Genomic DNA, 13153 nt, shown 5'->3' with positions numbered 1-13153 from the left:
TTTTGAAAAATATTATTTATTGATATCAATCCACCTTCCTCATTAATAGAATTAAGTATAATTATGTATTTAGTATTATTTATAAAAAAATATTGTGATTGATTAATTTAAATTTTTTACTTATGTGATTATTTTCTAATTTCAATAATGATGATCATTCAAAGTACAATTTATTGTAGCTAACATTACATAATTTTTAATTTGATGTTATTATCATTTAAAATTATTTTTGATTAATTTTAAACCACTTATTATTAATAATAAAGAAGAATTTTAAGAAAATTAATATTATTACTCAAATATGAAACATATACTAAATAATAAAGTGATAATATTGATAATTTGAATTTCAAAAGAGACTTTCATGGATAATATAAAATATTCATGATTATTATAATTTACCATTTATTGTTGTTACTAAGTGAAAGAAAAAATTTAAAAACACTTACTATTATAATTAAAATGTTAAACATATACTAAAATATAAAGTGATAAGATAGACAATTTTCATTTTAAAAGAGACTTACATAGATAATATGGATAATATGACATATCCATGATTTATAATTAATTATTTCTTTGAAGCAATAACAATATACAAACATATATACAATATCTAATTAAATATTATTTATATCACATTCCATAACAAATGATCGATAATATGAATCTAATCTAATTTACATTAAAATTTCAATCACAACATACAATGATTATCTTAAAAGAATACTTAAACCAATATATATATATATATATATATATATATATATATATATATATATATATATATATATATATAAGGATTAATATATAACAAACTTACAAATTAAAAATTTTAACATAATAACATGGCTCGAAAATGGTCCAAAGCCCTCAAGCCAACACAAAAACTTTTAAACTTATTTTCTTTGTGAATTTTGTATGTGATTGTATTTGTGTTTCTACTAAAAGAAATTGGCATTTTTATAGTAGACTATCAATTAATTGCTTATTAAACATTTTATATAAGTTATAAAACGTTTGAATAGTTAATCATTATTAAGAGCCTTTTGAATGGTATTTATTCAAATAAGATGTTTCAAATGAATATGGTCAGTGGCGGAGTTAGTACCGGAGCTGCCGAATGCCCAGCCACCCCCAACATTTTTTAGTTTCAGTATACTAATTAGATAAGCCATCAAAACATTAAATAATTGATATTTAAGTCCACGTCATGTAGTTGTAGCCCACAACCCTCATTTGATTTAATTAACTTATTTATTACTTAAATTACTCACACTCTAATTCCCAAACTGAAAAAGAAGGCAACATTATTTTCTGCTACTTACCTCTTGTGCTACAGTATCTTCTCCATTTAAGAACAAGGTATGTTTTTAATTATTCTTGTATATTCAATAACTTTTTACTTTGCCATTAATTATATTATTATTAATGGTATTTTGTTTTTTATATTTACTAATGATAGATTATATCACTAAGTATAATTCAATTAATGAAAGATATGGATCTATAATTAATATAGTTTTTTAATATTAGCATGTTAATGAATGACTATAAATCAACGTTTATTGTTGGTTGAAAACTTTTGGAAATGCATTCTTGAAACGATTGATATAACTTCTCTTTAAACAATTTTTTATCGTCAAATTCTCTTTCAAAATTGTAGAAGCTATTATGTTATTTTGATATGACATATATTTAAATATATTTTTGCGACGTTGGCCCCCCTTATTCTAAAATCCTGGCTTCGCCCCTGAATATGGTTTGAGCAAAAGTATAAGTTGAATAGCCTTGGGAGTTTCAAATGCACAATGTTCAAGGAAAATGCTAGCTTTATAAGATATCTAGATATAGATATAGATATAAATATAGATATAGATTTGCCTTAATCTAATAAGTAGGAAGATTAATAATAACAAAAGATAGAAAGATATTTGATTTCTATTTCATTATACCATATCTTATTTTAGAAATGTATTTATATAAACATTTAACATTTGCTTCTACAAATGCACATCAATTAATTTTTATAGAGTAAAATACAAATTTATTCTAGTCATATATATATATATATATATATATATATATATATATATATATATATATATATATATATATATATATATATATTCGGTCACACATTCACACAATACTAAGGTACATGTTATTAACAAATTAATTAACATGAATCATAAGTATTGTGTGAATGTGTGACCGAATTGTAGCCACTAGATTAAAAAAAAAAATAAAGCGATGTGATATTAAGGTACATGTTATTAACATGTACTAGCATTTATCATATAATTACACTTAATTAATTATAAGGGCAATCAATACATTTTATTAAGAAAGAGAAATAAAAATTACTTATATTTTAGGCAAATTAATCAAATTAATTAAGAAAGTTTAAAATTTAAAAATACAAAATAACTTTTTTAAGCGTTTACAGAATTCAGGTCTTATAATTCACATTTAAAAAAAATCAAATTCTTATCTTCTTATTCTTGAAAGAATTACTTTTTATTAGAAACTGTTTTGAACGTTTCCAAAGATACATTTCAATTTATGTACTTAGCATTCTCATTCTTGAAGAATTAGTCATGTATTATAAGTACGTTTATGATATTATTTAAATACAACTAGATAACTGATATTCTTGAGGAATAAATGATGTGCATTCTCATTCTTGAAGAATTAGTCATGTATTATAAGTTCATTTACCAGATTCATTTTTAACTAATAAAGGATGTGCATTTCTATTTTTTCTTACTTTTAAGAAAACAAAATGAATGAAATCTACATAATTCTTGTAGAATATTACTGTATTTTTACCAAATCAAACATAGGTTAGTTCTTCATGAATATTACTTCATCAATTAGTTTCACATTTAACTAAAAAATCATAGTTTGTAAGAATATATGGCTAAAAACCATAGTTTGTAAAAATATATGGCTAAATGACAGTACCTACTTTTTACCCAATGAAAACCACATTCTATTCTTCTAAAATATTTCTTCAAAAATCAGTTTCACATTTACCATATACATAACATTCTATAAGAATATATTGCTAAAATTCTTTACAACTCAAACTTACAATATCAAAAACTTGAACACAGCAAAAAATAAGTCTTACATCTGTATAATTCTTAAAGAATATGAAGAATATTGCTTTAACCAAAACCCCAAATCGATTATATGATACTTACGTTTCTATTCTTCAAGAATATGGAAATCATCGTACCTAATGGGGGAGTAACGTATTCCATAATTACACAAATTTAAATTTATGAATAATTAATTCAATTAGTAAAATTTATATGTTATCCTTATTAAATGTAATTATATAGTATATGCAAGTCCATGTAAATAAGATGTACCCTAAGATCACAACATTTCATTCTTTTAATCTAATGGTTAAAATTTGGTCATACATTCACACAATAATTATGGATTATATATGAACCTAACTCTCTCTCTCTCTCTCTCTCTCTATATATATATATATATATATATATATATATATATATATCTTACATACTTATAAAACTTGCATTTTCCCTCGATTGTCATGCATTTGAAACCCCCCACAATAATTTGCTAAAACTTTATGCATTTGAAACCCCCAAACCTTTTCACCTTCTTAATAATTAATCACACATAATCAATGGTAATTCATATGAGATAATAATTTGCTAAAACCTCATGCATTTCTATGGTACTAAAACATGTTTGAGTTTTTGGGTTTTAGACTTTAGTAAATGGGTAATCCGTTTGATACGTTGGATTTGAAGCTATCTTATTCGAATTACCCAAAACAAGAGATAAATTAATAGTATATGCTCATGCATGTTTTGTACAAGCCCCAATCAAAATACAATATATCATGATCATACAATTAAGTGTCTTTTATTCCATTTTTGGCTTTATAACAAAAGTTTGTTTACGTGACGAAGAAAGAAAACTTGAAGATAAATATTTAGGTTGGATGTTTATACAAGATTTGTTTTAAATATATAATATAGATATCAATACACAAATGTGTGTCAAATACAACCCATCACAAATTTAATGTTATAAACTACAATATAACTGAAAGTGGTTTTCCAAATATAATGTTTATACTATAATATAATATATTAGAAGAACATCATATAGTAGACGAATCCCACATGTTGTGCACAAATTTAGTTGCATAGATAATATATTATAATTATATTTCATTTAAAATATGTTAAGGTCATTTGGTTATTACATTGTTGTATTAGGCACTATAGTCTCATATATTTTGAATGACTCTTACAAAAAATGATGTATGTAATTTGAATATAACGTAATATCTTATGATGTTTATTGAATGATATTATCTTCGATTGAACATTTTTTAATTGGAATCAACTTTATTATAGTTAAAAATTTTGGCTCCGTTTTTTTCTTTTCATTAGTTCTAGAATATAATTTTTTATATTAACTTAAAATATGTCACTATCTTAAAATAGATTGAGAATGACATTTTTTATATTTACTTAAAATACGGCACCATTTTCTATTCAATAGTAAAACTAACAAAAGTCGTTAAATATGTATTTTTATGAGGTTCAACATAAATAGACGACCACATATGAGAATTCATATCTAATCAATCATCAACTAATTACATTAGATACTAATGTGTACATAAAAATTACATTTAAAATTTTAAACTAATAGTAAAAAAAAATTCATTATTTATTATGATAAAAAATTTGTAAATCAAAAATATACATGCTATTTAATCGCATACAAGTTTTATGTATGACTTATTCACAATACATTAAACCATATATAACTATATTAAACTACATAATTATCCCACTGCGCAACGCGCGGGCATTCGCCTAGTACATATATATAGGGTGAGGTTCAATAGAGAACCATAATTAACCAAGGAACCAATCTTTTTTTCAACTTTTAAAATTTATTTTTTATCAAAAAAAAAACTAAAAATACAGAAATTCATAATTTTTTATCCTTTTTACAATGATATAAAATTCGAATTTTTTTTTACGTCAAATTCACAATGTGAATCTTCGAAAATTCACAACGTGAATCCGGATTCTCACGGTGAATCCGAAAAATATTTTTTCACATTCACAATGTTAATATATGAATTTAGATATTTTTAGATTTTTTTTTCGATAAAGAATAAGCTCTAGAAATTGAAAAAATGATTTGGTTCCTTGAAGAACTCATAATTATGGTTCTCTATTGAACTTTTGTATATATATATATATATATATATATATATATATATATATATATATATATATATATATATATATATATATATATATATATATATATATATATTAAAGAAATGAATCTTAGGAATAGTGAACGTGCCATTTTTTTGGCAGAATTGGTCCTATATTATTGTTGGGCTTCAAAGTTAGGAATAGTAAATTTGGATGTTTTTTTGACAACTTTGCTTCTCATTCTTTAGCCATTTTGACACTTTTGGTCCTTGCAATCAATATTTTTACACTTTTTGGGAACCTATTAATATTTAAAGTTTGGTCACAAAACTTTAACGGTTTGACAACTTTGATCCTTTTTCTAAAAAGTTGCTAATTCCTACCCTTTTAATTCTTTAATCATTTTGACACTTTTGGTCCTTGCAGTCAAAAGTTATAATTTTTTCATAAAAACATAAAAAAAACGATCTGGGGCAAAGCCTGAGCTTTTCATCCTTGCACTTTCTACGTCTGTCATAATTATCGATTCAGAAACAACATTGAAAGCTTCTGGCCCCCGTATAGCGGAGGTAACCTTTCTATTTATTATATTAAAATAAAAGTCCTTAAAAATAGTATATTTTATGTGTTTCATATTTTTGACACAAGAGTTTTCTATTTGCCAAGAGGGCTTGGACTAATAAATTTTTTGTGTTTCACACTTTTGCCATAAGACTTTTCTATTTTAAATTTTAGCCATAAGACTTTTCTATGTTGGCAAGTTTTGTTCCTAAACTTTTGTATGTTGTACTTTCCACCCATACGTTCTACAATGGCGCTTTACACCCTTATATTTTATAAAATATCACTATCGTCCCGTCAAATTTGGACAATCACATTTTTCAACCCTTTACCTTTCGTACATCAACTTGTATGAATCAACACTACTCCTCCACATGATAGTTTGTTTTTAAAACATGCCTACATTCACGAAAAAGGAATGACGAATAAAATTAAAACTACATCAAATTACACACCCTCCTCTCCCTTTTTCCCGACAAACCGTACACATAGTAAGTAAAACCTCGCCTATATCCCCCACGAAGGAAGCAGGGAGAGACCAATTTCTAGCAGCTCTTAAACTTGCAAGTGTCATTTAGTGGGTTTCGATTTGACAATAATTGGTTGTGATTTTGCTTGTGGACTATAATTTCGTTATGGCCGAGCCCGTTAGCTCATAATATTTAAGGTTTGGAAAAGAAATTATCCTCATGTTTACACAAGTAATTTTATAAGTGTTTAATGCATGCATAACTTTAAACATTAGACAATTGTAGAATCTCATTTGACTAGACTTAAATAGTAAATATGACTGAAAAAAAACATAGATGAGGCACAGAAGAAGAAATTACAATGACTAGATGAACTCGTAGATGCGATTTCATCATATCAATTTGGCAAAAATCATTTTTTATGGTTTTGATAAAATCACATATCTGATGTCAAAATTATTGTTTAAATGACGAAATTACATACATAAGGTTCACCTGCGATTTCAATGGCTATAGAAGCCATTGCTTAATTTTTTTTAGAAATCTTTGAAAACAAATTAAAAGATTATAACTAAATTTAATTATTTCTTTATTTTATATATCTAAAATGGGGCCCAAATAAAACAAAGCATTTTTGGTGGGGATGGCTTAATCATAAAGCGGCCTGCAACCACCATGAAACATCACTCATCACGGTTGTCACCTACGTCGGTGGGTTTTTTTCATGCCAAATTATGATCATATATATATATATATATATATATATATATATATATATATATATATATATATATATATATATATATATATATATATATATATATATATATATATAAGACAAAAAAAATATTATATAGAAGGTTAACCTAATAAAAATTTCTAGCCTATGAAATATGAATTAACTAATTTAAATATATTAGCTGATTATACCTTGTATAAAAAGGTAAATATATTTACGGTCTCAAAGTGCATCCTAAGGTTATCACGTGAAGATATATTATAAATTATAAAACCAGACTCCAATTAAAAATTAAGCACTCATCAAGAAGCATAATTATAGTGTACGCGCTAACTCTTAGATCATTTCAATGGTAGATCATCGGGATCAAAAAATTGTCATCTAATCATTCAATATGAACTTTTAATTAACTAAGTTCTTTAGACTATTAGATGTGGGCAACATGTTATCAGATGTTATCACACCCAAAAGGTGTCATGTCAGCATCCTACTCATACATGGTGTTATAACACCCAATATGGAAATGGACAACATCTAATAACATGTGATAACACCAATTATTTTCCACTGTTTTTATGTTTTTTTTCTATATTTCAAATTTGTTTTATTTATTTATTTATTTATATTTGAAAAGTAAAAAATAAAATTTTAATAAATCTTAAATTAAAAACAACATTAAAAAAAATTACAACAAAACACAAAAACATTTAAGAACCTAAAAAAAAAATAAAAAAAGATGATAAAATCTACATTTTTTGCCCTAAAACTATTCATCTTCATCTTCGTGACCAACATAAATGTAATCCGCCAAGTCTTCACGGAGTTGCTTGTGTTTTCGCTGATCTTGAATATCAACCACTCTATGTAAATATTCTGATGTCCCTGGTTGAAATTGCACATGTCTTGGTTCCGTAAGAGAATACGTTGCAATATTGCGTCCTTTATCTTCAACAACCATGTTATGCATTATGATACATGCATACATGATATATCGTAGAGTATCTAACTCATAAGGTGTCTCCGCATGTTCAACAATGTGTCATTTTGATTTCAAAACCCCAAAAGCACGTTCAACATCCTTACGTGCTCCTTCTTATCGTCTCTTGAAATATTTGTCCCTTGGATCTATTGGGTGTCGAAACGCCTTCACAAACGTAGAATATTGTGGATATATTCCGTCTGTAAGGTAATACCCGAACTTATATTCATTTACATTCACTGTGAAAGGAGCATCTGGGGCTTTTCCTGACAAAAGATTGTCAAATATCGGTGATTAATCGAGAACGTTGACGTCGTTGTTAGAACCCGCAACCCCGAAAAGCATGCCAAATCCATAAATCTTGTGAAGCAACAGTCTCTAACACCAACGAAGGCACTCCATGATGACCGCTCGAATACTGGCCTTTCCACGCCACAGGGCAATTTCTCCATTTCCAGTGTATGCAGTCAATGCTCCCAAGCATACCCAGAAAACCATGTCTTTCTTCATACGCCGCATATAATTGTTTCATATCATGCAACGAAGGTTTGCGTAAGTAAAGGTCACCGAAGGTTTCGACAACACCTCTTGCCAATGAATACAAACTTTCTCGTGCGGTCCTCTCAGACATTCTCATATAATCGTCAACAGAATCGGGCGACTCCCTCATTGTCATAAGTTTAATTGCAGCAACACATTTTTGCAACCCTGTGAAACCTCATTTTCCTCTGGCATCATATCTCATTTGGAAAAATTCATACCTAAATAAATATTAAACACGTAAAAATTATATTTATTTTTATCTAAAAGTAACATGTTATAAATTATAAAAGTTGAAACAAACAATACCTAAATATATAGTAAACAAACGATACCTAATTAAATATTAAACATGTAAATTTGTATTTATTTTATCTAAAAGTGACATTTTGTAAATTATAAAAGTTGAATCAAACGATACCTTACTTCCATAGCGTTGGCTATCCTTTCAAAGACATTTTTTCGCAAACAAAATCTTCTGTTGAAATCGCTTGGCTGGTAGACACAATTTTCCGTAAAGTAATCGTTAACTAGTCGTCGATGCCCTTCCTTACGATCTCTATTTAACGCCACACGTCGCGTGAGTAGTGGAGCTGAATCTGGCTGTAGTAGGCTGTTTGTGTAATACTGGTACATAATACTCATGAACAAATCGTCTTCGTCGTTATCATCATTGTACGGATGGGTCGGATCAAATTCATTCATAGTTGGTTGATTTTTGTGTTTGTATTTTGAGTGATATAGAAATAGAGATAGATATAAAGAAATATGTGTAGTAAAAAGAATGAGGTATATATATATATAATGAAAATGCAATTAGTATTTTTTTTAATTTAAAGTTACCGTTTTTAAACGGTTTGAATTTGTAAACGGTCCAATTTTACGCGTTACGAAATGTTACCACAATCACGCGACGTAACATAATATACGATAACGGGAGGGGGGGTGTTCCCCCGTTATGGCGCTGCCACATCGGATAACGCCACACGGGCGTTGCCCACACCCGCCTCTCTAAATACCAAAGAGTAATGGTATTTGGTGTTTTCTTTTTTATTTAAAGTTGTATTTTAGGAGTAAATTAATATATATTTACGGTTTAAAAAAAAACTAAGTTCTTCGATAGTTAACCTTTTTTATCATTTGTCTTATTAATTTAATTTATTTATTTTCTTCTATCTAAAATGTTTTATAAACCCTTTTATTTAACCGATTATTTTTTAAAATGTTGTATTTTAATATAAAACTAGAAGAGTGACCCATGGTTGGCATGGGTTTTTGAGTTAGATTTTTCAAATAAAATGTTATATTTTAATATAAAACTAGAAGAGTGACCCATGGTTGGCATGGGTTTTTGGGTTAGATTTTTCAAAGTAAAATTCCTTAGTAGGAAATAATCTTAAAGTATAATGATATAATTAAAAAATATTGAAAAATACATGGTTATTTCTTGCATTTATCCATAAGGACACCAAAACGGAAAGTTGTGTGATTTTTTTAGCTAACATGATAACACACAATAACTTTTTATATAATAGAAATACAACATGATATTGTGCTTTGTTTCACCAACACGAAAATAAATCAACTATAACTTGAAAACACAAAAAAGATAATACAAAATAATCATTAGTTTATTTATTTCATAGTAATCATACAAAACGCAACAAATACATATTAATATCATGTCAGTTTTGCATCAAATTGTAAACACAAATACGAAGCGACATTCCTTCATGTTTTTTTCCACTAGACATGAGCATGATGATAATAAGAATTCAAAATTCAATTTAATCCTAATTTTATTTTACATTGCGTATTTTTATCGTGTTATGATTAATTGACATCCTACTCCACCCACAAAAAAATGTAAACTATGTGGGCCATTTTTGCAACTTGGTGAATATTATCTAAAGAATTGAATGGTTTTGAATCTCTCCCTCCCTACCTCCTCCTCCTCCTCCTCCTCCTCCTTCTTCTTCTTCTTCTCTCTCTCTCTCTCTCTCTCTCTCTCTCTCTCTCTCTCTCTCTCTCTTCCAAGTTCTAAATTATAAATTTTCGACATTATCTCTCTTAACAACTTATCATCTTTTTTACTTTATATTTCATTCTTCTTCAATACATGATTTATCTTTTTTCTCCTTTTCTTGTGATAATCTTTGACATTCCAATAAAACTAGTGTCCAGATCTTTTCACTTTATATTGTTGTAAAATAATTCAGTTATATATTTCCTTGGACCATTTATGCAATTAAATAAGTTCATAGGATATAATTATTGCTTATTTCCCAAGGTTTGCCTAAATTGCTAAACAGGTTCCATATTATGCTTAAATTAATTGATGAGATTAACTATAATAACATAGACATAAAGGAACTGACATGGATTTCTTAAGAGATACAATATACATATATGTGATCGTTTTTTGGATGATAATGGATCTTCATCTTTCTCTCCATAACACAACACCCTAAGATTCTTAATCCATCGTCTAATTTTTTCCATCATAAGAGTGCATGGTCTTGGCGAATCATTAGTCATAAGCAGGGGCAGAGCTTTCTTAGGGCGAGAAGGGGCTATCCCCCCCCCTCCCAAATTTTTATGTTAGAAATAGTCCTTACCCTTTAATTTTTATACATATTATGCCTAAAAATATAAATATTTTGTTGTGGCCCTGCTTTCAATTTTTTTACATATTATACTTTCGCCCCCACCTTCCCTAAAAAATGTTCAACCTCCGCCACTAATCATAAGGCAATGAAGAAAAATGATATTAACATCATTCTCCACCCGAAAAGTTCATATATTTATCATTCTTTTATCAATATGAAATTATATTGAAGTGTTTGAGAAATTGTATTGAATTGGTTGAGAAATCATACGAAGCATGAACCATATATTTGGAAGAAGGTAGAGACGAAGCAGATTTGGCGGGAGGCTAAATCATAGATTGTTGGTACCAACAATCCAGATATGGAAGAACTTGCTTGATATTCCATATATGCCATACATACCTCAAGTAAAATGTAGTTCAGTTGTAGTTTTAATGGACCCAAGCTCTAAAAAGAATCATTTTTTGAAATAGGCTTTGTAGTTGAACCATTAACTTCCATTGTGTATGAAGACCATCGAGAGACATATATTTGGGATAGAGGTATACATCATTGTGAACTTTCAGTCAAATATGGTTGATATTTTTGGAAAGAAGTTACTACATTTTGAACCATCAACTGAAATTGAAGGTTCATGAACCATTAATTACATATATTTAAGCTTATAGTAAAAAGTGAAGGCATAGATAAATAATCTGATATCGGTAGTGCACCCAATTACCAATCAGATGTAACCTATACATTAGCCATACCAATGAGCAAAGAAATCATGGTGATGAGAGAAAGAATGAGGTGAGTTTTTCTTATTCATGGTGTTCGATGGGTAAGGTAAGATAAAAAGAAGAGAGAGAATAAATGGAAAGAGACTAATTGTGTGATATATATATAGAAAGAGAATACACGGGTAGGGATACGGTGGGTTAGGTATGGATCCCATTTTATTTTTATTTAAACATAAAGAGAGAACAAAACCACAATGAAGTATGCATATAAGGACATTCTATGCAAAATTGAAAGTTTAGGGACTTGAACCCCAAGTTTGACAAACACAAGACCAAATTTGTAGTTTACTCATTATTATATTAAATAATATTGACTTTAAATATAAATCATGCCCTTAATTGGTTATTAGTCGTGAGACTCATGTATTACATGAGTTAATTTAAATAAAAAAAGGTTAAATATAAATGTCAAAATATTTGAAACTTTGAATTTATAAGAAAATAAGAAAAATGGTGATTTATTATAATGGGAATGTTTTTTTATTTTTTAAATTTAAATAAAGAAAAAAACCAATGAGCTTTAATTTAGGGAATTTTGAAATTAAAATGTAAGTTTATTAGTGAAATTAATATCCATTTATTACTATATTTATTGCAATTATTACATTAAAATATTATATGAAATTTAATAAAATAGAAAAACTCATAAAATAACATGTGGAAAAAAAAATTAATTCAAAATAACCGCAAAATGATATTTGACAAATTGAATAAGAATGTGACAAGTGGTAAAAAAAATCTTTATTTATTAGGGAGAATTATTAGATATTTAATGAGTCTTGCACTTAACCGTATTTGATTACCTTTTTGATGAAATACTAACGTGTTCCCATTTTGTTATATTTATATATTTTAATCATTTTATATATTGTTTTGATTGGTATAAATAGATATGAATGTTACCATATGTCATAACATATAAGAAAAGAATTTACAGAAATAAAAGATGTTATATATTAAAATACAACAAAAAATGGATTTATTAAAATAAAAGTGTTAAAACTTTCAATAAAATAAATACATACCAATTATTTGAAAATACAGTTTTTATTGTTGGTTAACGAAACTAAAATTTATTTATTTTAGGGTAGACGAAATGGTCGTCGTTGAACCCTCGAAAACCTATGAAGCTGTTAGTCCCAATATGGACGGAACGAGGAAAATATGCTCTTGTTAAACATGATGAAGTCAAATCCCTTCCAACCCATCTTCCTCATTTCCTTTATTTTTTCCAAACAA

General features: G+C 27.4%; 1 protein-coding gene across 1 annotated transcript; it reads right to left on the bottom strand.

The window, feature by feature from the left end:
• Positions 1-8097: 8097 nt before the first annotated feature.
• LOC145098639 (uncharacterized) lies at positions 8098-8653 on the bottom strand. Its single transcript, XM_079036261.1, has 2 exons — positions 8470-8653; positions 8098-8249 (listed from the first exon to the last, which is right to left on the bottom strand). Exons 1-2 carry the CDS (start codon positions 8651-8653, stop codon positions 8098-8100), a joined length of 336 nt encoding a protein of 111 aa, XP_078892387.1.
• Between the last annotated feature and the right edge of the window lie 4500 nt (positions 8654-13153).

Source organism: Lactuca serriola, chromosome 4 (assembly GCF_051521515.1).
Source record: "Lactuca serriola cultivar US96UC23 chromosome 4, Lser_US96UC23_V15, whole genome shotgun sequence".
NCBI classification, from domain to species: domain Eukaryota; kingdom Viridiplantae; phylum Streptophyta; class Magnoliopsida; order Asterales; family Asteraceae; genus Lactuca; species Lactuca serriola.
Note: the sequence above shows the minus strand (reverse complement) of the source record. Positions and strands in the feature narration are given on the sequence as shown.

What these genes read in the sequence shown, in the direction of transcription:
- LOC145098639 (XM_079036261.1), bottom strand. Translation starts at nt 8,653, where the DNA reads ATGAGGGAGTCGCCCGATTCTGTTGACGATTATATGAGAATGTCTGAG. An exon ending in AGAAAGACATGGTTTTCTGG is followed by an intron (nt 8,250 to 8,469) that starts GTATGCTTGGGA and finishes ATCTTTTGTCAG; the next exon opens with GAAAAGCCCCAGATGCTCCT.